At 39.7% G+C, this 27,467-nt stretch overlaps 2 protein-coding genes across 2 annotated transcripts in view; both read left to right on the top strand.

The window, feature by feature from the left end:
• Positions 1 to 27,209, top strand: part of LOC148969338 (protein NLRC3-like) — a 287,825-nt gene extending 260,616 nt beyond the window's left edge. The window contains exons 2-3 of the mRNA XM_089126987.1: positions 21,479 to 21,763; positions 25,423 to 27,209. Coding sequence (XP_088983113.1) covers positions 21,499 to 21,763; positions 25,423 to 27,209 — 2,052 coding nt within the window. The 5' untranslated portion in view covers positions 21,479 to 21,498. The remainder of the gene's footprint in view (positions 1 to 21,478; positions 21,764 to 25,422) is intronic.
• Positions 1 to 27,467, top strand: part of LOC120480880 (NACHT, LRR and PYD domains-containing protein 3) — a 246,496-nt gene that overhangs the window by 96,677 nt on the left and 122,352 nt on the right. The gene's annotated exons all lie outside the window — the stretch shown is intronic.

Here is a 27,467-nt window from a genome sequence, read left to right as displayed (position 1 = left end):
GCCTGTGTAACAGCTCAGTAATGGCGTCGCCACAAGATGGCAGCCTACACAGAACGCTCGTCGGATTCGTCTATAGCAATGTTATCAGGATACACATACACTGGTAGGCAGTGGCCCACCTCATCTTATGACTACGTCGTGGTCCACCAGAATTTATAGTTTACCCACCTCTTTTTTTACCACTACACCTCTGCTGCTAATTATGACATAAGAATCGTCATTTTTTATGATAATAAGCAGGAAGTCATATTTCATTAAAAAGTGTATAAACTACAAACATTAGCTCATTATTATTCAAGGGTGTGGGGCCCACTCACCCTACAGGCCTATTACAGATCAGTGGGTGGGACTTCACTTGCAGAAACTGAAATCAATATCCGCCATCTTGTTTTTGCTAACTAAGCTAACTGCCGTTTTTTGGTTGACATCTGGGGGCTTGCAGCAAAAGAGTAGGATAGTTTGGTTCCAGCAGACACCAGTTGTTCCATTTTCTCTGAGAAGCACAGAAGTGGAGATGCTGGAGAGAGGGATAACATGTCTGGGGAGAGGGGCTGTTGCTCTAGTGTTAGCAACTGTTGCTCTAGTGTCTGTGGAACACCCTGCCCCTAGAGATTCGAACGGCCCCCAACCTGTCTATTTTTAAGTCTTTGGTAAAACCTACCTGTTCTCTTTAGCTTACTGATCTCTTTTTAAGTATTTTATTATATGTTATAATTGAGTCTCTGACAAGGCTACTTGTAGCTTTGCTGCTTTTTATGAGTTATATGCTTTTTGTTTTTTCCTGCTGTTTTTACTTTTCTTATTTGTGAGTATTTTATTATTTTTTTCTTATTGTGTGTTCTGTAAAGCACTTTGGTCTGTCTAAGCGGTTTAAATGTGCTATATAAATAAATGAAGTTGAACTTATCAGAGGCTGTAATATGCTGTCCTGGTTTCCCTCTCTGTTTTCCAAAAAGTGGTCCTTGGGTGCTGAATCTCGGAGCAGTTCTGATATGTCCCGGTCTGACGGTGGTGAGCTCTGTGGGCGGGGCTCTGCTGAGATTGTGTCCGTGAGCAGAAGTTGTTATGGCTGAGTGGTGTTATCATTGTCCTTGTGTGATATGTCAACCGCATGTCCATTCAGGTGCTGAAATGAAGTCCTGTGGTCATTCATACTGTGTCCAGGTTTGTGTGTGTGTGTGTGTGTGTGTGTGTGTGTGTGTGTGTGTGTGCCATTCAGGTTGAGTAGATTGTTGCACTGCAGAAGGATGATTGAGGGAGAAGTAGATATTGTCTAGGGATGAGCGAGTACAGCATTATCTGTATCTGTATCTGTTAACCATATGAATTATCTGTATCTGTACTCGGACTGGGCGGGGCATAAACCGGAAGTGGGCGGGATTTAAACCGGAAGTGGGTCGGGTTGACTTGAAATGGGCGGGGCTTTAACTGGTATATTATTTTAAGCATGCAATTGATATGGGTTGATCAGAAATTGTTATAATCTATTGCTGATTAGAAAACTATATTTAGATGACAGCATCAGCATTGAGCTTCAGATCAATGTTTTTTTTTATCACGATAACAAACAAACTATGTACAGAACAGAACAAGTTTTGCAACAATGAATACAACACATGTGGTTGCAATTATTAAGTAAAATGTAATGAACAAGAGTTTTCATACGCAACATAACTTTCTTTTCTTTCTTTTTTTTTTACTTTTAATTTTTTTTATGATAAGTATTTTTTTTCCACACCAGGTGTGTGTGTGTGTGTGTGAGTAAGTAAGACAGAGAGAGAGAGAAGGGGGGGTACGATGACTGTGTTCTACGGGTCAAATAGTCCAACGCTGTAGACCAGTTGTTCCACATGGCTAGGGTCTAAGTTTGAACACTGTGGACTGACCACATTTCCAGCTGTGCTAAAAACACACTCAGACTGGACACTTGTAGGTGGACAACTGAGATGCTGCAGTGCTAAGCGTGTAAGATTGGGCCAGCACTGAAGCTTGCCTGACCAGTATTTCACTGGGTCTTCGGTAAGGCTGATGTCCCCATCTGCCAGACGGCCTCCACATCACCTGATGGTAAATGTGTCCTCATTGGATTAGCCAATTTCTTTTTCTGCAGGAAAGACAAGACTGAAGTGCTGCTGGTGGCAGGTGTCTCTTCTGTGTTTCTTGCAGGTGTACCCACAGGGTCACAGAGCTCCATCCTGAGGAGTAATGTCCTCTTCAGTGTCTCCACATCAACATTGTTTGGAAAACAGCTGTCCTTATATCTGGGGTCAAGGAGAGTGGCAAGCAGAAATGTGGAGTTTGCAAAAATTGGTTTGAAACGCCATTTTAGTTCTTTGCTCAGATTGGCTGCCAGTTTCCTTGCTGCTGTGCCTAACCTTTCCCTGGACTCAGCCGCAACATCTTGGCCCAGCTCCACTGTGGCATCCTGATCATCATCACCAGCCATGAACTGATCAGATTCATCCTCAGATTCCTCACTAGCATGCAGTGACCTGATGATGGAGCACAGCCCATGCAGGAGGGGGATGACCTCAGAGATGGAGGCGCTGTGTTTTGAGAGCGCCCGTGTGACCTCCTCAAAAGGAATAAGAACAGTGAGCATGTCTGATGCTAACTCCCACTCATTTGGATAGATGATTGTTGGAGCTTTACCCATGTTAGACTCTTGTGTCATAATCTGCACAGCCCTGCGCTGCTCCACCAGCCGCTGGAGCATGTAGAACGTATAGTTCCACCTTGTTTTTACATCTGTGATGAGCGTGTGATGGGGAGGTTCAACTGTGTTTGCAGCTCATGTAGTCTGTTGCTGGCTTTGCTTGAGCGATGAACATGGCCAGATATGCTCCTGGCTTTGGAGAGAAGGGATGTCACAACCCTGTCCTTCTCCAGTGCTTTGATCACCACCAAGTGAAGCGTATGAGACACGCAACGGATGTGCCCATATTCAGTCAAAGCTTTCACCATGTTCGCTGCATTATCTGAAACAACAAACCGTATTGTGACAGACTGACCAACAGACTCTTCCCACTCTCTCATCTTTTCCTTAAGGCAGCACAGAATGTTGTTTGATGTGTGCTCAATGTCCAGCACACCAACATTTAGCAGCCCTGCTTTCCTCTGTACTGAAGCTTCCCCTACACGTTCACACCAGTGCCCAGTAAGACAAAGATATGCATGTGCATTATGATTGCTGGTCCAGAGATCTGTAGTGAGATTGATGACACCTCCCTCAGCTGCCTTAAGTGACTGGACCAACTCCCCTCTCATTGCCTCATAGAGCTCAGGCACTACAGTTCGACTGAAATAGTGCCTCGATGGGATCTTATACTTGGGCTCTAAAAAGCCAACAAGTGTCTTGAAGCCTCTCCTCTCCACCACAGAGAAAGGTTCAAGATCAGTGCAGATCATTTTACCAATCATCTCTGTAATTTGTTTTGACCGGGGATGGTTTGCTGAGAATGGCTGCTTTGCTGCAAATGCAGTGAGTATTGTTGAAGAGGAAGATGAATGTGAGCCCTTAGCAGCACCCAGCTGAACACCAGTGCCCGAGAAGGAAGAGGAGAGGAGGAGGAGGAGGTGCCTGATACAGTGGGTTTTCTCATGTGATGAACATATAACAGATGGTTATGGATGGATAATTTTCAGAAACAGTGAAAGAGTTTCATACTGTAGAAGTCCTCTTGATCTTTGGTGGAGGAGGACCTCCATCCGCAGATGCAATATTGGTCTCAGTGGGGGAAAGGTGTGTGCTACTGCCACTGTTTTCATTGTCACTAATTTGACCCTCACTGTCTTGCAAGGTTAAGCAAACTCGGACTGGTGGTGCAGTGTTAGCTGAAGTACTCTCTGTATCACTCATAATTCTGTATCACTGATCATGAGAGAGGGAGAAAGAGCGAGGGAATGGGGTGTTTGTGTGTGTATCTTAATTAATCTGTAATATTATTTATACCACAACTACCTTTATATTTTATATAAAATACTGCAAGATATCAGAAACTCAGTGCATGAAGTCCAAAAAACAAACAAACAAAAAAAAACCTGACGATTAAAAAAAACCAGCAGATGGTAAAAAATAAAAAATAAAACCTCCAATGGCGGGCAGAGAGAGGAAGTGTCAGTGTGTGTGTGTGAATCTATTCTAATTAATTTGTAATATAGTTTATTAGTTTTATATCACTACTTCCTTTTTTTAGGGTGTATTCACACCAGGAAAGTCCGATAGTTCACTTGCTTTTGGTCCGGACCAAATAAATTATTATTATTATTTTTTTGGTACGGTTCGCTTTCACACTGCTCTTTTTGCAAGTGAACCAAAATTTGTAAACCAAACCACACGTGTGCTAAGGTCGTCCATTCATTGGACAAGGATTCTCAAGGGAAATCAGGAAGTGCAAAAAAGGCATGGAGATATTTCCATATATTTCATACTGCAATATTTGTTCTTTTACTAATTTTGTGTTAATTCTGTACAAACGCAATATGAAGAAACTAATGAGTATCAATGATACAATGTCATCTATACGATGTTGTAGTTCGGATTTTGAGAAGACGACGAGTGTAACGTTTGAGTGGCTCTATAAACGCGGGGAAATACGACAACTCTCGTCTCTCGTGCATCTTTTCATTCGACCACCTTCTGTTTTTTTTTTATCTCTGGGCAACATCTCAACTTTGCGTTACAAGTGGCACTGCACAGAAGACGGAGAAGGTATAAAGTTAGAGAGGGGCTATGTTCACTCATTCAAATAATGAGATTCTTATTGTGTACTAACAAGTGCTGTCAATGTTAACGCTTGAGATTAAGTCTGTCCAGTTTAACGTAAATTAACGCATCATCATCCTTGTATTGTAACTATCCTCCTTACATTAATAATAATAATAAGTCATTACATTTATATAGAATTTTTCTCGGCACTCGCTTTAAGGGGGAAACTCGTCAACCAAAAGGTGGTGAACTCCAAATGCTTTATGAACTGCAAATGATTTTTTTTTTTTTTTGCATCTTTGCGCGGTTTAAAATAAATAAATAAAACTCAGATGGCCGGCAGAGAAAGGTGTGTGCGTGTGTGTGGCTAATTAATTTGTAATATTAGTTTTATACCAAGTTACTTCCTTTATTTTTTTAATGAAATACAGCAAGACAGTGTCAAACACTCAGTGCGTGGTGAGAGACAGCTGACGGTTTAAAAAAGAAAAAAAAAAATCTCCGACAGGCAGAGACGCAACACGAGTCGTATTCAAGCACCCCGTCTGAACAAACCCCTCGTTAACCAGAACTCTACTGGCTAATAAGTAAGTACAAATCTGAACTTGAAGAAACCATAAATGTTAACGTAAAAGAGAAGACACGGCCGCGAACCTGAGTGACTGAGAAGAGAACAGCTCTCTGTCTCTCCCTCAGTGTTCTGTGTGTGAGTGAGCAGAGCGGGACAGAGCAACACGTTAAATCTGTATGTGTGTTGACGCGCTGTGACTATAGCCTATCACAGAACGTAGACACAGTCAGCTACCCAATGAGGATTTTATTCAATCCGAGCACAGATATTGACTCGTATTACTCGTATAATACTCGTACTCGGCAAAAGTGCTTTATCCGTACCGGATACTCGTTTCAGCCGAGTATCCGGCTCAACTCTAATATTGTCCTTTAGCACTCTTGAACCAAGTTTGTTTGGGTGGAGCCCATCCTGTTGAAACAGTTGCCTCTGACTCCAGAAAAGACTGAAGTTGTCAATGAAGTTCACTCCTTTTATATTGCAGGTTTTTTGCAGCCATGTGTTGAGCTCAAGCAACCGTGAAAACCTGTTTGTTCCTCTTGCTGGGATTGGTCCACTGATGAATGTCAGTCTTTTTTTAAGTGTTTCAAAAAGTTCATTGAAATCCTTCTTAAGGAGTTCCGACTGCTCTTTATGAATATCGTTCTTCCCCACATGAATGATGAGTCGCTTGGCAGTCTTATGTTTCATCAGAATGTTCTGAAGTTCCCTGTTTACATCAGAAGTTGTTGCTTGTGGAAGGCAGCACGTAGTTGTATCCCTGCTTATAATGTTTCTGATTATGGAGTCGCCCACTATCAGAGTCCTTTGCTCGGCTGTGCTTTAGCATCAGTGTTAGCTACAGGCTGACTCAGTCTGTGTTCGATCACATTCATCACATTCAGGGATTCCTCATTCATTAAAGGGTTAGTTCACTCAAAAAATGAAAATTCTGTCAGTATTTACTCACCCTCATGTTGTTCCAATACCGTAATACCTTCGTTCATCTTCGCAACACAAATTAAGATATTTAAGATATTAAGATCGCTCCTGCATACAGTCCATAGGCTTCTTGAGGGAATGACTCGAAAAGTCATTAAAGACATCGTTAAAATAGTCCAAGTGACTACAGTGGCTCAATTTTAACTTTATCAAACGACGAGAACACTTTTTGTGCGCAAAAACAAACAAAAATAACGACTTTATTTCAACTATTCACTTCCTTCTCTATGGGCTTGTAGTCAGTTAACGTAGTGTGATTGTGTAGAGCTACGTCACACGTAGGCTCACTATTGGCCGACGCTGGTCATGTGTGTGATGCGTGTGACGTACAATAACAGAAGCTTACGCTATTAAACTAGTAACCTGACTCGCGCAGAGGGAGAAATAAACGAATAGTTGAAATAAAGTCGTTATTTTTGTTGTTTTTTGCACACAAAAAGTGTTTTCGTAGTTTGATAAACTTAAGATTGAGCCCCTGTAGTCACTTGGACTATTTTAACGATGTCTTTAATGACTTTTCGAGGACATCAAGTGTCATTCCCTCAAGAAGCCTATGGACTAGTATGCAGGAGCGATCTTAATATCTTAAATATCTTAATTTGTGTCCCGAAGATGAACGAAGGTCTTACGGGGTTGGAACAACATGAGGGTGAGTAAATACTGACAGAATTTTCATTTTTGGGTGAACTAACCCTTTAATACTTCAAATCTGTTCTCAAGATGTATAGGCGGTGGTAGGAGACCAGTGTTTGCAATCCTTGTCAGAGCCGTATCTGGGGTAGAGGATGCTACTGCAGCAATATGTGATGCTCGTGACAATCTGATGTCTCGAGTGCCTTTGGGTCTCGCTCCCTTGTTCGGCTTGTTTCTCTTCACTCAGTACTGCCTATTGAGGAGCACTAGATTTCTGGGAATCACCGGCTGTATGCTGAGGGCGTCCATGACGAGGCTCTGTTGTGTGTTCCGTCTGGTTTGGTGGTCCCACAAGTAACTTTGTTTCAAGAACTGCAATCCTTTGTGAAAGTCTCTGACAGTTCGTGCAGCAAGTAGATTCCAGAAGAGGCATTTTCTCTTATCCTTTGGAATGAAGGCAGATGTGTTTTCCCTTCCCCGGAATATAAGCTTTCAGTGGGGGGCTGGTTGGAGAAAAGAATTCTACTTTTTTGTAGTAATCAAGCGTTTGAGCTCTTTGCTGATTTGCTGAAGTTAAAATTAGGTGATAAAAGGAGATAAAATATAAAAGTGATAGAGCGATTAAAAAATATAAAAGCGATAGAGCAAAGCGTGGAGCAGTGAGCAAGAGCGTCTGAACAGTAGCTGAACAGGCAACTGTACAACAGCAGAAGACCCCACCGGGTACCACTCATCTCCACTACAAATAGGAAAAAGAGGCGACAACTTGCAAGAGCTCACCAAAATTAGACAGTTGAACACTGGAAAAATGTTGCCTGTTCTAATGAGTCTCGATTTCTGTTGAGACATTCAGAATGGTAGAGTCAAAATTTGGTGTAAACTGCCTTGTTCCCACTGTGCAGGCTGGTGGTGGTGGTGTAATGGTGTGAGGGATGTTTTCTTACACTTTAGCCCCCTTAGTGCCAGTTGGGCATCGTTTAAATGCCACAGCCTACCTGAGTATTGTTGCTGACCATGTCCATCCCTTTATGGCCACCATGTCCCCATCCTCTGATGGCTACTTCCAGCAGGATAATGCACCATATCCCAAAGCTGGAATCATTTCAAATTGGTTTCTTGAACATGACAATGAGTTGACTGTACTAAAATGGCCGCCACAGTCACCAGATCTCAACCCAATAGAGCATCTTTGGAATGTGGGGGAACGGGAGCTTCGTGCCCTGGATGTGCATCCCACAAATCTCCATCAACTGCAAGATGCTATCCTATCAATATGGGCCAACATTTCTAAAGAATGCTTTCAGCACCTAGTTGAATCAATGCCACATAGAATTAAGGCAGTTCTGAAGGCAAAAGGGGGTCAAACACAGTATTAGTATGGCGTTCCTAATAATCCTTTAGGTGAGTGTATTCTATATATTTCAGTGTTCTCTGAACTCTATATTTCAGTGTTTCAGTGCTGTATGTCTGTCTCTGTTTATATGTCTTTTCAGTGTTGTTTTGTCTCTTTCTACCTGTAATTTCAGATATGTTGTGTGTAGGTCTTTTGATGACAGACTGATTTTCCACATGGTTTCACGAGTACTTATGAAAAACTGGTTCTATTAGTTTAATGAAAAAGTTCTGGTATAACAGATTTAAGTTCTGAAGAAAAAAAAAAACCCTCCACAGTCCTTTATGAAAACACAGAACTGAAAGGAGTTTCAAAGTAACTTCTGCTCAAGACAGTTCAAGTTCAGTGGAGGAACAAGAAATATCTTCATCATTGTGCATGGTTAGTAAATACTACTTCATAAAATACTGACATGTATAGATTTAACACAGTCATGAATCCACATTACATTGATCTAGACTTATCAAACAGCACTGACACATTGGCCCTCATTTATCAATCTTGCGTAGAAACGGGCTATATTTTGGTGTAAGATTATGCTTACACTCCTCTCACCGCCTGATTTATGAAGATGTGCGTACCTTTGAAATCCAGGTGTACGCAATGCCTGCCCTTGATAAATCCCGCGGTCGAAAACGATCGTCATTAGAATAACACGCCCCTAAATATTCAAGTCTCCGCTCCCCCCACGCCCTTATTTTACGCCATGGACACACGGAAGACGGCAAAGAAGAGAAACTTCTCCGACGTGGAGACGAAATGACCTATCACAATGCATTATTTTACAGCACGTCTTTTGAAATTAGCATTCAATTTTGAATCACGTCACATGTATAATAGTGATGATGATGATGTGATGTAAAGTACCATTCATTCACATTAATAATTGCATGACAATTTGTAATAGTATTCTTCTTATTATTATGATTTGCATTAATGATGCTTTTGTTATTTTTGTGATTGTTATTTAGAAGAAGGATGTCGTTATTATTATTTCTATTATTATTATCATTTAAAAGAAGAAGAATGTATTTTTTATTATTTTGTTAGTCTGAATTATTTTTTGGATTATTTTTTTTTTTTTGAATTATTTTAACCCAGTCCGTGCGCACCTGCCGGGGATAATCCTGAAACGTCAGGGTAAAGTGGGCTCGCAACTGAAGGAATATATGCTTAGGCTACAAATCAAATGCTTTGGTAAAGTCACACAAATTAAACATTGAAGTCCACATTACACAAAAATAAATACTGAAGTTTATAATTTCTATGTTGTTGTTTTTTTTTTTGTTTGTTTGTTTTACAGTGGGTCATATATCATATCTTTTAGTGTGCCAGTGCGTTTTGTGGTGTTAGGAATTTTTCTGCGCATTTCCTCACTAACTCAAAACGTGCGTACACCACCTCCTGAGCTGGTGTAGGATTCGAGCGTGCCGTACGCCCACGTCCATATTGATAAATCTCAAACTCACCGTGGTTTTGAGTGTACGCAAGGTGTACGCTGGAAATGTGGTGTACGCACTTTTGATAAATGAGGGCCATTGTGTATAACATTTTAGATTGCAAACAAAACTCAAAGCAATTATTAGATTTTTTTTAAGTAATTTTAGCAGATTTTAGGAACAGTTTTCTGAAGCCTTGTATGTCTCAAATCAGACAGTATCGCTTTTCTCTCTTTAGAAATACACACATTCTCATCTAAAAACCTTTATTTTAAATAAATCATTTAGATCATGTGAGATTATTCATAATTTAGTCTGTCCACAGAAACATTCTGTGTCAAACCTCAGCTTGCACATCTGATTCCCTCACTTTGAGCTTGATGTGCGTCTGCCTGTTTTTGTGTGTCAGTGTTTGTGTGACTTTTGTGTGAGGGATCACCACCATTTTAAAGAGCTTATACTATGCCTTTTTAAATATTCAACTTTATTTATTGTGTAAGGTTCTTGTTTGTGAATGAAAAAGCACTTTGTCACTCCAAAAAGGTTTATTCTCATCAGTGTTTCTGAACTCCCTTAAACCTCATTACTGTAATGATTCGATGTCGTGGAAGTGTGCAAGCACTGAGTGACGATCCAAGTGAAGTTTTATTGGTAGTACAATCCAAAGTTGTAGTCCATTAAACAGACAGAAGGTCACCACACAGAAAATCAGTCCAATCAAACAGTTCCAGAGGGCAAGACAGGAACGAGAAAACCAGGACACGGGCAGATTTCAGAAACCAGGAACACACACTCAAAAAAATAGCACATTGGTTGAGCATGATTTAATCGTGGACAGTGGTTCCACGTGATTACACCACATTATCTTAACAACAATGTTAAGCCAATATGTTTACATCACTTCCAATGAATCTCATTTAGTCAAGTTACTACTATGTTATAAATTAATGAATATCACCCGTTTTCCACATAATTCAATGATGACTACAGAGGCAGCAAATATGTAATAAATTCTTTTTACTAGGGAACAGCTTAAGCAGGTGTCACACTTTCAAAAAGTTTTTTACACACTTACAACACATTAAGCCAGAATTAAGCCAAAAAAAAAATAATTTAAAATACTCTACTGATTTTTTAGCGGCCTCTAGCGGTGATATTTCAGAATGCAACAAGAGTGCTCGTGTGCTTGTGCGTGCTCGATCTCAAGAGCGAGCATTCACTACCGGCCACACGGAGACTTTCAATGCACCGGCGAAAGCATCACTCAACATGCTGGAAACTAATGTAAACTCCCACTGCAGTTAATAGCCCACTTTTATCAGCTTGACGTTGAACTAATGCTCTGTGCTCGTACCATGATAATGTTACAATAAACTGCATTTAGCCGACATGTGATGTTATCTAGCATAAGCCATTTCACTAACTCTTCATGTATCTTTCACAATCAGCAATGTCAACACAGGTGAATGTACAGTATAATATGATAACGAAAACGGTTATTGAACTAAACTGAACAGTTTCAGTGTATCAGTAAGATCGTAGGAAGTAACATTATTGCACTGAATGTGTCTGGACATGTGTATAAACAATATGATAGTAGTGGATGAGTGACGTTAGTTAGTAGATCTAGTAAATAAAATAAGTTACATCCTAAAGCACCGACTTTTTGTTATCCTGGAACATTCTTTTGTATTCATTTCATGTTTCATGTAGTTTACCTTGCTATTTCACTAGAGTTTACTAATATAAGTTGTCGATGTTGATCCACGTTTTCGTCCGGAGTCGATCAGATTAACGTTTTGCCTGACGAGCTTCAGCAGATAAAACTTTTTTTGTTTTTTATATTTATGTGGAGTTTGTGTTGGAGTCTGTGTTGTGCTGGAGGCAGGACGTTTTGGGGGGTTATCAACTCCATGTCGTCAGCTGAAGTGCCGTTGGTCACATAGACTGTAGGATCGGGAGCGCGCATGCATGTCACATCCAATGGATTTACACAGAAAATCCGACCTGGAGACCTCACATATAAATATGAATATTGGCCTTCAGAGGTTATAGCAAAACCTGAAAAGTGGATCAAAGTGTGATTACAACCCCTTCAAACACAGGCAATAAAAAAGGATTTATTTTATAAAAAAAAGTTCCATATAGAACCTTTAACTAACGCATGAGTCATTGAAACCCTTGATGGTTTTCCTTGACCTTCTTTGGGTGAGTTAAAGGGCATATTGCAGGTTAGAGGACCCAACGAGTCAATGCATAGAAAAACAATGTAGGAACTAGATTTTCTTTAAAATGTACTTATAAATACGCTACAGAAGCTTCTGGAGTCGTTTTTGTGAGAAATTTTAACTTCCGCGTCTGAAAATGGGCGTGGCGGGCGTGACGCAATGAGCGGGAGAGCGGTCGATTCACACAACAGGAAAACAATGGATCGCAATGACATTTCGGACGCTGAGGAAATACTCGTATGACGGATCAAGCCATAAAGTTATGAGCCTGCTATGCTAAAGAGATCAGGGACAGGCCAGGATAATGTCAGACAGAACGGTCAGAGAAAAATTGAGCTGTGGTGTGAGGAGAACCAGTGGAGAACAGGACAGGTGCCTTTAGGTGAGAGACGTGCTTATAGTATACACGCTCGTTAACGATATACACTGTGCTCACAATATTGTACAGATTATTATGATCCTACAATAGGCCAGCAGACATTAGTATGTTTAGGGTAGTAACTATTAAATGTATAAAAACTTTACTAGAGTATATTTCTATTGTACTAACAGCACTCAGGTAAAATTTTAATACATATTTTTCACCTGGGTTATAACAAAAACAGAAAATTAAAGATTTGAGTATTTAAACAACCAATTTTTTTTTTTTCAATTACAAGTTGCCTCTATTTAGAGCATGACAAGACTAAGTTCTGGATAAGTGTTAAGTATACTAAGTTCAAATAGTGTGACCTATATCACACTATTTGATGCCATTGGTATAGTATACGACGATCAATATTCTTGCTTCGGCATCTCATGTTGATCGATATGATCAGATGATAATCATTTGATCTGAAGTGAACGATACACATGGCCGCGTTTTCCGAAGCCGATGCGGAAGAGAAATCCCGTCTCTTCACCTGCACAAACCGCACCAGGAACGAAAGATAGGCTATAGCACTGTCCCTGTTCTTGTAATGGAAACTTGTGGACTCGACCTTGAAGTCCTGACAGGCCTGAGTTTATGCAACCTCCACAAACACAATAATTTACCATGACGATGATAAATTAAAATACAAAAAGTACCGAAAGCACACTGACAGACGACCACGCTCACTGAATACCAGCCTACTCTTCACTGAGCCGAGGCTAAGGCTCCCTGATATGACGTCAAGTACTGTAAGTAAGTAAAATTTATTTGTATAGCACTTTTCTCAGATGAAAATCACAAAGTGCTTCACAACAAAAAGAAGCATTAAAGGGATAGTCCACTTTTTTTTAAATAGGCTCATTTTACCACTCCCCCAGAGTTAAACAGTTGGGTTTTACCGTTTTCGAATGTATTCAGCCGATTTCTTTGATATTTAGAAGAATATCAGTAACCAGACAGTTTCTGGTCTCATTGACTTTCATAGTATATTTTTTTCCTACTATGGAAGTCAATGAGACCAAAGTTCTCCTCAGGTGCTTCTGACTCCATAGCAGGAGGTGGCGGGCGAGCTGCGACAACCGACGTGAGCATAGACCACCCTGGTGGTTGATGTACGCTACTGTAGACGTTTTATTGGTTCAGTCTGAACATGTTGAACAATGATTATTAAATCAAACAACAATATTGTTAATGATAAATTAAAAGTTAATTTTTTTTTTCAAAACGCTATCAATCCATCCATTTTTTGTAAAAATATGGGTTGTCTTTAAAAGTAAAGAAAAAGAACAAGAGAACATGCAACATATAATCAGGGGCTCATGCTATAAATTAATATAAATTAAATTTAGTAACACAACCTGAAAAAATTAATGATAGTAATGTTATGTAAAGTCCTGTCTTTACATGGTGTGTGATTACACACACCATGTGTGTGTAATCAAAGATTACACAAAAAACGGACACTTTTCAAAGTCTGTGATTGTAGCGCCTCTTAGCGGTCAACGGCAGCAAATACACCTCAACTTTTACCGCCACAGCAAAACTGAGGCGGTAAAAATCACATTCTGAGGGCACTGAAATATATAGTTAAGAAGAGACAGACAGATAGACAAACTGACAGCACTGAAATATATAGTTAAGAGACAGGCAGATAGACAAACAGACAGCACTGAAATATATAGTTATATATTATATATTATATAGTTATATATTTCAGTGCTGTCAGTTTGTCGATCTGTCCGTCTCTTAACTATATGTAGCGCCCCCTACCCTTGACCATTAATAGGGCGGAGCACCCAGGTTCTGAAAATGTCTCTCGACTTTATAATAATGTCCCTCCTATTACCATAGCTGGCTACTGTACTCAGCTTAAATATAATTATATTCTTTGGAAATTGGCTAATATTTAAATGGCAATTAACCCAACAGAGAAAACCCTAAATCAATACAAATGTAAGGTTAAATAAGTTAACAATAGGATTTATTAAACAGAAGAAAGGGGAAAATGAACAAAATAAATGACTAGAGTATTAATAAACCCTGGATTGAATTATCAAAGGACAGAAATGTATATCACAGATGATAATACCTCTCACAAATACCTGTTGAGTACCTCACAAAGTCTCCGAAAATATATATGAAGAAATGAAATTAATTTCACCCTAAAATATATTCAATTACACTTAGAAATAACAGAAAAACAGATAAATGTACTTGGGTACGATCAGTATCACACAGTACTCTTAGGTCGTATTAAAAGTTTCGAAACCACCAACAAAAGGTATAGAACACAACAGAACAACAGTTAATATAAAAGCGTGGGCCCACACACACACATACCAGTCAAAACAACCCACCCCATTGCAGGCCTGTAACGTTGCTGGGGAGCGTTGTGGCCGGGAAAACAACAAAATGCCTCTTCACTCGAATGAGCCAAACTAAATCAACTGATCACCTGAGCGCTGATGAACTCCGGGATTTTCCTCCTTAGAAAACGGCTGATCGTTCTGTAGTCTCCCAGGCACTCAGTAGCAGGGCGACGCGCTTGTCTCCATTGTGTCAGCGGGGATAAGAGTGCGGCCTGGTCCGGACCCCCAGAGCTTTTACTCAGTCACAAACCGTCTTTGAAGTTCACTGACTCCGACCACTAGTCGCAGACAAACGGCACGGCAGTTAAGTCTGTTTTCTCAGTCTCAGTCTCAATAATCAACGAAGCTTCGTGCTGCGCTGGGAAACCGGCTCAGCTAACCCTTAATTCTTAATTTAAACTCTAGTGCCTCGTATAACACAAGCAAAGAAAAACAAATCTTAATCGAGTCAAACTTGATGTCAACTCTTTTCCCGTTCTTCCTTTTTTTTTTCTCCCCCTCTCCCTCTCCAATCAGAAGTTTTTCCCATTTCACAGAGGCGGGGATAAATCCAAAAATAACCAATCACCAATAAAAGAACAAACATGCTGGGTAAAGACACGTTTTAGCATCTCCAATCAACCTTTATAGTTTAACATAACTCTTTAAGTAGCAGTACCTATATATCAAATGAACCCATCTGAATCATAAAACTTATTAATACCTTTTTAATCAGTAAATGACGGTTAAGGTACTTAATGATAACCCTCACTGGGTTACATATATATTTCAGTGCTGTCAGTTTGTCGATCTGTCCGTCTCTTAACTATATATTTCAGTGCTGTCAGTTTGTCGATCTGTCCGTCTCTTAACTATATATTTCAGTGCTGTCAGTTTGTCTATCTGTTTTCAGAAATAATCATTCGGTTTGTTGTTCTCTTGAGGAGAGAGTGATTCTCCACATAGTTTCACTTGTAGATTTAAAAACTACATCAAGATAATCTTTGAAGTTGGCTTGAGAAAGCCTGACCATACAGTTTGAAGATGTTTTAAATGCTTAAAGTTTGAAGTTTTTGAAGCAATACAGTCTATCAGAAAAACAGACAAGATAGATAGATTGATTTTAGGGTGTTGCTATGCAGTTGCTAGAGTACTTGGGGTGGTTGCTAGTGTGTTGCTTTTCAGTGGATGTTGTCAGCACATGTGTTCTGTGTATCTGGAATGCATTTATTGACAGCCTACCAAACCCACTAAGGATTTGATGAAAAAAAATGATAAAATATTTTGATATTTTGATGATGATAAAAAATAAAGGGTGCATACACTAAAATGGCCAGATTTTTTTTTTTTTGCGATATTTCCGGCAAAGCAGACCCGTCAATTATTTGTTTTTAGGGTCAAAGTTGCGGTCTGAGCGAACGCTGGTGTGTCCTGACAGCCGCTGCTCTCCCGTTATCCCTCTGTTTTCGTGACAAACTGTGGACTAATTATGGATTACTCAAGCGTGTAGTTTAAATCCTAACTCCCTTGAGTTCATCCTGTAGGATTTTTCAACGCTGATTTTAAACGCTGAACTACGGTGCTGGTTAAAATTGTCTCTGCATCCTTTTAGTCAAGCTGCCACCTGTCAAACGCAAGCTTTCGCCACCGAAGTAACAGGCTACTTCAACTGTTTTCCGTCAGTAAGCTTCTACTTTCTCTCGGACTATTGGTTGGCATATGCTAGTCAGGTTGATCTGGTCTTAGAAAGGGGTGTATCTTCCTCATACTTGCACTGTGTAGTAGTTTAGCTGCCCGATGTGCTGGCTAACGTGGTTTAAAATCTGGCTGGGTATGCGCGACTCTAGGATGATCATCCTTTTTGTTATTGCCCGTAACCTTTTTTATCCGCTTCTTTTTAATTTTTTGCACGCTGTCTAAAGAAAGTTTGCTGCCTTCTTGTCGGTGGTGTTTTTATGACATGATTTTTTATTTATCGTTTGATCTGCATCATCTGAACCCTAAAGTTTGGCCATTGCTGCCTACTAATCTTTACAATCACTGCGCTGCTCTTGGTATCGCTTGTCGGCCTCGGCCTCGTTACATACATCGGGGCTCCCACAAACATTGTGCTGGGCTCTCTACCTCAGTTCACGGATGTATTATCCCCATTGTCTGGTCTTCCTCGCGTCGGCTGTATACAAAATCTCGCAGAGAAGGCGGAAATATCAACTCTGCAAATCACCGTCCTCTGGAATATGCCCCACTTGAGGCTCTATCACCAGCTAAAACTTCCCCTGCACCAGCTCAGCCTTCAGTGAAAATGGCTCTAGTAAACGCTAGATCACTTTCAAATAAAAATTCATTATGAACAACTTTTTCTCATATTGTGCCTTGGATTTTCTGTTTGTGACTTAAACCTGGTTGAAACCTGGCGAGGTTTCGTCTCTATGTGAACTATCTCCTCCTGACTGTCCCTTTACAGCACTCCCAGGCAGGCCAAATGGATCTGGTGGTGGTCTAGCTACAATTTTCAAAAAGTAATTTAAATGTCAACTACAGCCCGTAGATACTTTTTCCAGTTTCAAGGCACAACTACTGCACATCAACCTTAATGGTCCTCTAATTTGCATCCTGATTTACAGACCACCCAAAGTCAGCACAACGTTTATCCATGAGCTCTCAGACTTCCTGTCAAATCAAGTGCCACGCTGTGATAGACTGTTGGTTTTGGGAGATTTCAATATCCATGTTTGCTGCCCCTCTAAACCTATGGTTAAAAATTTTATGAACCTCATTGACTCAGTTTCGCGCAGTGTGTCTCTTCTCCCACTCACAACCTGGGCCACACACTAGATCTTATTTTGACTCGCGGTCTCTCTATGCATTCATGTGAAGTATTTGATGCTGGTATTTCTGATCACTATTCTGTTTTATTTGAATCTGCAATTCCATATGTACAGCCCATCCTCTTTCAGTCTGTGAGATCTCTCTGTCACCTGATATGAACACTGATGAGTTGGTTCTCGTCTTCAACTCCACCTGTTCTACTGCTTTGGACACTGTTGCCCCTCTGAAGCCTAGAAGGCAAAAACCTAAATCAAACTCTCAACTAGGGATGGGAATTGATAAGATTTTATCGATATCAATGCCACTAACGATTCTGCTTATCGATCCGATTCTTTAACGGCGTGCCTGCTGTGGGATTCAATGTAACCGCCCACTGCTGTGATTGGCTGACATGCATATGAAATAGCTACATATTACATGTGTAACTCTCTTGAATACGTTTTACTACAGCTATTATACGTTTTTACTATTACAGATATCGAGATTACTGAATCGTGAGAAGTTTTTGAAGTATTTAGATTCTCATCAAATAAAATATTGCTGTGATTGAGCAATGAGAAGCAGATGACAATCTGTCGATCGCGAGAATGAAGATCTTATTGAATAATCATGCAGTTTCTGCACTCTCTGCTTTCACCAATGCAGACCCGATGATGTACAGCAAGAGCTTCGTTGTGCAGTATAACGCAGTTTCTGTTCTCTCTAAAGCCCGAAACTTGTCCGGTCTCGTCGAGGTAAAAAGCTGCACTTGAACTCACCGAGAGAACTACAGGCGACTGTCAGCTATAATGTGCGTTCTGCGCCTGTGTTTAATGAGCCAACTGTGTATTTCTGCAGATATATTAGTCTATATTCATCATTCAAAAAGGAAAACTGACGCTGCCGGCTGCAGATAACGTAACGTTAAACAAAGCAGCGCGTGCTTACCGAATAAATCCAACACTTTCTTTAAATAAAATTATTTTCATCCTACTCAAAGAAACGATGTGAAGTTGACAATAGTCTGGCTTGACTTACTGATGCATAAACAGTATCGAAAGATTTTGAGAGAAAGATGAACTTATCTGTCTCCTAGCCATAAAAAACTTTGAGTCGGCGCATTTCCAGAGAAAATAAAATTAACCCATTGTTTCTTCAGAGGCGCGGATGAAGGAACTAAAAAATACTTTTGTGTTCATTTGTACATCCGAGCACTGAGCAACTGCCATGCTTCGTTCGTTTAAGGGAAGGGGAGTAACCTTTCTCCTATATGACATCATATGGGGGAGATTCTAGATCAGCGTGTCTGAAATGCAGACGGATGCAGAGAAGAGAAAAATAGCCAAAGCTCGGTTTACACCGATTGAAAATTCTAGACACGAGGAGACCAAATACAGTCTAGGGGAACTCGTATTAATGTTAAAAAACCTCAGAAAATGAAAATTTCATGTCAGGGGACCTTTAAGATCCGGTGACCAGCTTCTTTTATCAGTCCCTCGCTCACGTTGCAAATCCAAAGACGACCGAGCTTTCGCGGTTGTTGCACCTAAACTTTGGAACAGCTTACCCCTTGATATCAGGGCCTCTCCATCGCTCAACGTTTTTAAATCTAGCTTAAAGACTCACTTTTATACTCTTGCGTTTGAGTGACGCTGTGTATGGTACACTGTGTATATGTACGTAGAAATGTTCTTTTATTCGTTTATTACTATTAATAGTTTTCTCCATTAATTTTTATTACTGTTATTACAGTTTTTGCCCATTGCTTTAACACATTTTGCAAAATTTCGCTCATTGTGCCAAAACTCTACACACAAGTAAACGTGACACAACACTGGGAAATATACCATTCGCATCTGTGTCAAATTGAAACTCTACGATCAAAACCTAACATTCCTTTGTCAAAATGTAACTCTGACAAAATGACACATACTTGCACCTTATGCTAACACTTTCAGATCAGAGGGAACACACTTGTCTATTTTATATAAAACACTGCAGTCTTTGATTTTGACTGAAAATGTGCCTCCTGAAAATATGCCTTCTGAATAAACAAACAACCAAAAAAGCAAGCAGGCCTACTTAATATTGTACATTGCAGCACTGTACATTGCAGTAAGATAAATTCAGATTAGGCAAAAAAATATATAAATAATAATAAAAAAACACTATATACTGTATATATTTTACATACATTATGGAGAGCATCTAGAAATGTGAGTATATGTTGGCTATTGTATGCACTATAGCACATATTACTGCACTATAGTGCTACACATATCCTACACGAACCCTCACCCCATCACACAGGTATCTGTGTAGCTCTCCAAATGGAGCCATGTGGTCCTGATATGGTACATATTGAGCTGATACTGGATTTCACCATTACTGTATTGTACATGTAAAGGACAGTTACACTTACCCATATATATTCAGCTCAAAGTCCTTTGACCCTGTCACTGTTCCTCTCAAATGGGAATCTGTAGAGCTGCTTCATGGTGATGCTGTGTTTTCCCAAGATGCGTCTGATGGTGGTGATCCTCACATGGTTTATGTTGTTGAAGACTATTCTGTCTGCAAGTATTTTCTGGTGGAGACGGATGGCATTGTCTGCCCTCACTAGGTCCACAATGGTGAGTTCCTTCTGTTGTGTGAACAGGCATTGGCGTCCTCTCCTAAAAGGTCTTCTAGTCATTGATGTGATATACACTACAGTGCTGTAAATACCATCTGAGTGGAGTAGAAAGTAGAGAGGTGAAGACATACCTGTTTTCTAGTCGGAATGTTATAGATGTCATTGTGAAGCGCCTTATGTAAATGTGTCTGGACTCTCTGCCCAGCCTCCCTCATCGTCAGACCATGGTTGATTACATGGTCCACCAAAGTTGATCTTACAGTATATCATCAGAGTCCGTGCATGGCCTCTTCGACCTTGACCTCCTCCTCCTGCTCTTCCTCTTGCTCTCCCTCCCTCTATCCATGCTTACAAAGTTCTTCAAATGGCTAAACTGAGGGCTTTTGTAGTTGGCTGATTGGTGTTCAGTTTTGCAATTAAGTGCCTTCGGGTGTATATTTGAGTGGTTGCAATAACCCAATGTGTTTTGTATTTTGAATACATGTGTTTTCCAAATGGCACCCTGAGATTTCATTTTTGAACAAAGTGTCTTATGTATGAAATAGAGTGTAGTATGAAGGACCAAGTGTGTTGCATAAAGGAGTAAGTGTGTTGCAGAATTGCAACTAGAGTGCAAAGCAACGCTTTTGTTTAAAGTATGGGTACATGTGTTTGAGGCATGGTAACAAAAGCTTCAAATTGTGTTACTTTAGTCTAAGCATGGTTCTATAGTGTTCAAGCAATGGGCAAAAACTGTATTGTTTTTTTCTCTCTTGACCATCTGTAAAGCACTTTGGATCAACAAATGTTGTGTTTATGTTGTGCTCTATAAATTAATTGACTTGACTTGACAGTTAACAGAAAAAACACAAATAAAAAGTATGGCAGACCATGTCAGGTTCAACCCATTTTATTGAGCTTTTGAGACTTTGGCTCCCCGACTAAGATAGATAGATTGATTTTAGGGTGTTGCTATGCAGTTGCTAGAGTACTTAGGGTGGTTGCTAGTGTGTTGCTATGTGGTTGTTAGGGTGCTTGCAGTGGGTGCTAGGGTATTGCTATGCGGTTTCTAGGGTACTTTGGATGGTTGCTCAGGGTGGTTCATTAGGTGTTGACTATTTGGTTGCTAGGGCATTCTGTGTGGTTGCTATGGTACTCATTGCTAGCATGTTTCAGATAGATGCATAATGCATAAAAGAGCATTATAGAACCCTTTTAACAGATGAGTTTGAATGAAAGTCCTGATCCGATCACAATTTCATTTTATAATCCAAATAACATTTGAGTGCTTAGGTCAACATGTTAAGAGTGAAACTACAGATGTTTTTCTTTTTATCCTTCAGCTGTGAATCTGTGAAGGACGATGGCGTCTGTTAAAGTTGAAGATCTGCTTCAGAAATCACTGAATGAACTGGTAGAAGCTGAACAGAAGACGTTTAAGTGGCACTTAAAGAATGATCATGAGTGTATAACAATGTCTGAAATGGAGAAAGCAGATATCTTAGACACAGTGGATAAGATGGTAGCATGTTTTGGACCTGAAGAAGCCGTGACGAACACAGTGAAGATCCTGAGGAAGATGAACCAGAACAATATGGCTGAGAAGCTGGAGAAGAAACACAAGCAAGGTGAGGTTTAATTCACTCTGACTGTAATGTGACTGACTGTTTACCAATGTAATGGTTTGACTTAAACTTTTCTTTGCTGATGTGTTTGTTTGGTCTATGTTTCCCAGTGAGTGATCCTCTCTCTCTCACACACTCAAGTCAGGCTGAAGGCAATATGAAGACATCTGCCGCTGTTGGAGCCCTTTCAGAAGAGATCAGGGGTAAAGAATCCTTGTCTGTACATGGAAACAAGAAAATATAACAGCAAGCAACAATTACAGGGCCAAGAAGAACGGCAGCAGATCTTAAAAAAAGTACATGTATTAGCATAGGCTGTCTAGTCATTTTTTTTACGATTTACGGTTAAATGGTTTACAGGAGTCTTAAACCATGAATTAATACTTCTATAAGCAACTTCTACATATGCAGGGTCATTCCAACAACCCCAACCTAACCCTTATACAGTCTCATGTTTTGTTTGGTGTGTTAGATGTAAATGGTTCAATGGTTTGATCAAAAATCTTGTAATAATGTTGGTGGTCAGCATGGTCTTAAACGTACAGTCTGTAATTTTTGGCCACCAGGGGGCACTCGATCTAAATACAGTTTTTGCCCATTGCTTGAATGCATTTTGCAAAATTTCGCTCATTGTGCCAAAACTCTACACACAAGTAAACGTGACACAACACTGGGAAATATACCATTCGCATCTGTGTCAAATTGAAACTCTACGATCAAAACCTAACATTCCTTTTTCAAAATGTAACTGATGACAAAATGACACACACTTGCACCATATGCTAACACTTTCAGATCAGAGGGAACACACTAGTCTACTTTATATAAAACACTGCAGTCTCTGATTTTGACTGTTTATTCAGAAGGCATATTTTCAGGAGGCACATTTTCAAACAACCAAAAAAGCAAACAGGCCTACTTAATATTGTACATTGCAGCACTGTACATTGCAGTAAGATAAATTCAGATAAAGTAAAAAAAAAATAAAAAATAATAATAATATATATATATATATATATATATATACACTTTGTATATATATATATAGTACAGTAATAGAAATAACACTATATATATATATATATATATATATATATATATATATATTACAGTATACATACATTATGGAGAGCATCTAGAAATGTGAGTATATGTTGGCTGTTGTATACACTATAGCACATATTACTGCACTATAGTGCTACACATACAGAACCCTCACCCCATCACACAGGTACCTGTGTAGCTCTCCAAATTGATCCATGTGGTCCTGATATGGTACATATTGAGCTGATACTGGATTTCACCATTACTGTATTGTACATGTAAAGGACAGATACACTTACCCATGTATATTCAGCTTCGAAGTCCTTTGACCCTGTCACTGTTCCTCTCAAATGGGAATCTGTAGAGCTGCTTCATGGTGATGCTGTGTTTTCCCAAGATGCGTCTGATGGTGGTGATCCTCACTTGGTTTGTGTTGTTGAAGACTATTCTGTCTGCAAGTATTTTCTGGTGGAGACGGATGGCATTGTCTGCCCTCACTAGGTCCACAATGGTGAGTTCCTTCTGTTGTGTGAACAGGCATTGGCGTCCTCTCCTAAAAGGTCTTCTAGTCATTGATGTGATATACACTACAGTGCTGTAAATACCATCTGAGTGGAGTAGAAGGTAGAGAGGTGAAGACATACCTGCTTTCTAGTCGGAATGTTATAGATGTCATTGTGAAGCGGCTTACTGTAAATGTGGCTGGACTCTCTGCCCAGCCTCCCTCATCGTCAGGCCATGGTTGATGACATGGTCCACCAAAGTTGATCTTACAGTATATCATCAGAGTCTGTGCATGGCCTCTTTGACCTTGACCTCCTCCTCCTGCTCTTCCTCTTGCTCTCCCTCCCTCTATCCATGCTTACAAAGTTCTTCAAATGGCTAAACTGAGGGCTTTTTGTAGTTGGCTGATTGGTGTTCAGTTTTGCAATTAAGTGCCTTCGGGTGAGTATTTGAGTGGTTGCAATAACCCAATGTGTTTTGTATTTTGAATACATGTGTTTTCCAAATGGCACCCTGAGATTTCATTTTTGAACAAAGTGTCTTATGTATGAAATAGAGTGTAGTATGAAGGACCAAGTGTGTTGCATAAAGGAGTAAGTGTGTTGCAGAATTGCAACTAGAGTGCAAAGCAACGCTTTTGTTTAAAGTATGGGTCCATGTGTTTGAGGCATGGTAACAAAAGCTTCAAGTTGTGTTACTTTAGTCTAAGCATGGTTCTATAGTGTTCAAGCAATGGGCAAAAACTGTAATAACAAAAGACGTACTGTGATGACGTCGGGAAAGAGTATGGGCTCACGGGAGTTGTTGTCGCTGTCTCTGACAACCAGCCCTCTGAGGGAGAGAGAAAGAGAGCGCGAGTGAACACATCGGAACTGTCATTCCCTTCATTCCTCACTCATTCTAACTATGTATTTTTGACAATCACGTCTTTTCGAACAGAGATATAAATGAATTATCAGACCCCTATTAAATCAATATTCCATCTAGCTAGTATTAATAGAAGTTTAAAAAACACGGTCACCTTTTCGTAATAAAATAATTACGTTTATACTATGATATCGAACAAGATAACGTTAGTGAACTGCATATGAAGCTACTTTCTCCAGCTCAATTTAGACATTAGGACAAATTTTAATTTACATTATAGCTACTATACATGAGAGCTAGCCCTTCTGCATTTCAAACATGACATAATTTCACAAAATATACGGATAGATATAGTTAACTGAATGGGTGCTTACAGCGATGTCAGAGTGGTAAGCTAGCAAGAGATCTTGCGCGTGCAGCCAAACCCCCCTCAAGTTTGTTGCAGGTGCAAAATGATACTAGAAAAATACTTTTTCTTCGTCGTCGTTTTCTTTGCTTTTATTGGTGGTAGTCCGGTGTTCCCCTTTGTGTTTGGCGGTTTCGCTGGGTTCCGCATGAAGTTAGAGAAAATAGTTTAGTCAAAGGTTACATGACGTCATAACGGAAATAAAGAAACGGACTGTGTCTTCAAATTAAACTATACATTTCTCCGGATTTGAAAGTTGGTGGAAACTGTCTGGATAATGTAAGTACATATCTAATAGAAATATATAACACAAATACAGTTATTTTTGCTATTTTTAAAGCAGAAAAAATACATATTGTGCCTTTAAAGGAATAGTTTACTGAAAAAGGAAAATTCTGTCATTTATTCATCCTCAAGAGGTCTCAAACCTGTATTAATGTATTTATTTTGCAACACAAAGGAAGATATTTTGAAAAATGTCAGTAACCAAACATGATGGGCCCCAATGACTTCCATAGTAGAAAAAATATATATGTTCATACAGGTTTGAAACAATTTGAGGGTGAGAGTAAATGATGACAGGTCATTTTTTAAGTGAACTATTCCTTTAAGTTGAACTGAGTCCAATAGTGACAATTTGATAAATCCAATTCCAATTGCATTCAAGTATTAATCAAGGCATTTCCATCATTTATGTTGTCAACTTCAGCATAATCTGTGTAAGATGTGCATGGAAACATTACTGAAGTAAGAGTGTGATTCATTTGAATATAGCAGAAGCAGGAATTCATGAAAAACACAATCACTTAGTTTTTGCTGTCTTTTCCCCTCTTTCTTGAAGGTTCAACTGCAGACGACAGAAAAGCTACTCTTAATGATTACACATGGACCAGGCTGAAGGACATATTAAAACGGGACTACAAGCAGATATTGGTTGGTAATTCAGAGACGGGTCATCGGAAAAACCTGAACGATATCTACACTGATTTATATGTGGTGGAGAATGAGACTGGAGGAAGAATGAACGAACACGAGGTGATACAGATCGAATCTCACAACCGACCGACTGCCAAGGAGACTCAAGTCAAGTGTAATGACATGTTTAAACAAAACTCAAAGGTACTGATGATGGGGATCGCAGGAGTCGGAAAAACTGTCTCTGTCAATAAATGCATCCTTGACTGGGCAGAAGAAAAAGAAAATCAGGGTATAGATTTCATATTTCCACTTCCATTCCGTAGATTGAATTTGATTAAAGAAGAGTACAGTCTCATGGGACTGCTCAACAAATACTTCTTTAGTAGTCCTGAAGAATTGACCTCTCTTCCTGAAGGTGATGGTAAAGTTATGTTCATCTTTGATGGGCTGGATGAATGTCGCTTTACTTTGAACTTTAAAGAAGATGACACATTTACAAATGTAAATGAAAAAACAACAGTGAGTAATATAATAATAAACCTTATCAAGGCACATCTGCTTCCCTCTGCTCTCATCTGGATCACTTCCAGACCAGCAGCAGCCAGTCTGATTCCCCGTGACTACATTGATCAAGTGACAGAGGTGCGAGGATTTAACGATGAGCAGAAAGAGCAATACTTCATTAAAAACAGCAGTCCTGAGGTCGCTGGAAACCTCATCAGTCACATCAAGAAATCCAGGAGTCTGTACATCATGTGCCATATCCCCGTCTTCTGCTGGATCTCTCTTATTGTTCTTCAGCCTCTACTGGATCAAGAGAGCAATGACAAAACTCCCACAACTCTCACAGGGATGTACACAAGCTTCTTAATTTCTCAGCAGCAACAGAAGAAAGACAAATACTGTGGTGTGCCCGAACCTAAAGACAATGCAGTGTCTTTTGATGAGATTGTTCTGAAGCTTGGAAAACTGGCCTTTCAACAGCTGGAGAAAGGTCAACTGATTTTCTACAAAGAAGATCTTGAGGAATGTGGACTCGATGTCAGTGAAGGTTCAGTGCAATCTGGGTTATGCACTCAGATCTTTCAGAAGGAAACTGTTTCAGCCAGAAGTGTTTTCAGCTTCGTTCATCTCAGCGTCCAGGAGTTCCTTGCTGCTCTTTATGTGTTTATGATGAACAAAGACAAGAAAGCAAACCCATTTCTTCAATCCCGCAGAGAAAAACTGACATGGATACTGTCCAAAAATTCACAGTTTCAGCTTCATAAAGCTGCAATCAACAAGGCTTTAGAAAGCAAGAACGGACACCTGGACCTTTTCCTTCGGTTCCTCCTGGGTCTCTCACTGGAGTCCAATCAGAGTGACCTGAAGGAACTACTGCCAAAACTGAAACTCAAATCAAAGAACATTAAAGACACTGTTGACTATATCAAAAAGAAAATAGCGAAGGAGGAATCAGTAGAGAGGACCATCAATCTCTTCTACTGTCTCAGTGAACTGAGAGATGACTTTGAGGAGGAAATCCAGAAGAATCTGAGCTCAGGAAATCTTTCAGCAGATCTCTCCTCTGCTCAGTGGTCTGGTCTGGTGTACATGCTCCTGATGTCAGAAGAGACTCAAGAGAAGTTTGAACTGCAGAAATACAGAAGATCTGATGAAGCAGTGATGAGACTACTGCCAGTGATCAAAAACACCAGAAGAGCACTGTAAGAGTCTACTTTACATTCATTTATATACACTGTTACTCATTTTAATTTTAAATATTTTATCATTCCTAATTTTATTAAAACTTAAAGAAACTAGAAAATGTACAATAAATATAATAAAAAAAAAAAAAAACTTAAAGAAACTGAAAATACTGGTTATTTGATAAAGATAATTTTTATAACTTTGATTACTAGGGATCCACGATACCACTTTTTCCAGAAAAGTCAGATACACAGATACTTTCATTTTTGGTACTTGCCG

The sequence above is a fragment of the Pimephales promelas genome, chromosome 24, assembly GCF_988280905.1.
Source record: "Pimephales promelas chromosome 24, fPimPro1.hap1.1, whole genome shotgun sequence".
Lineage (NCBI taxonomy): Eukaryota > Metazoa > Chordata > Actinopteri > Cypriniformes > Leuciscidae > Pimephales > Pimephales promelas.
This window is presented reverse-complemented; position numbering and strand designations above follow the sequence as displayed.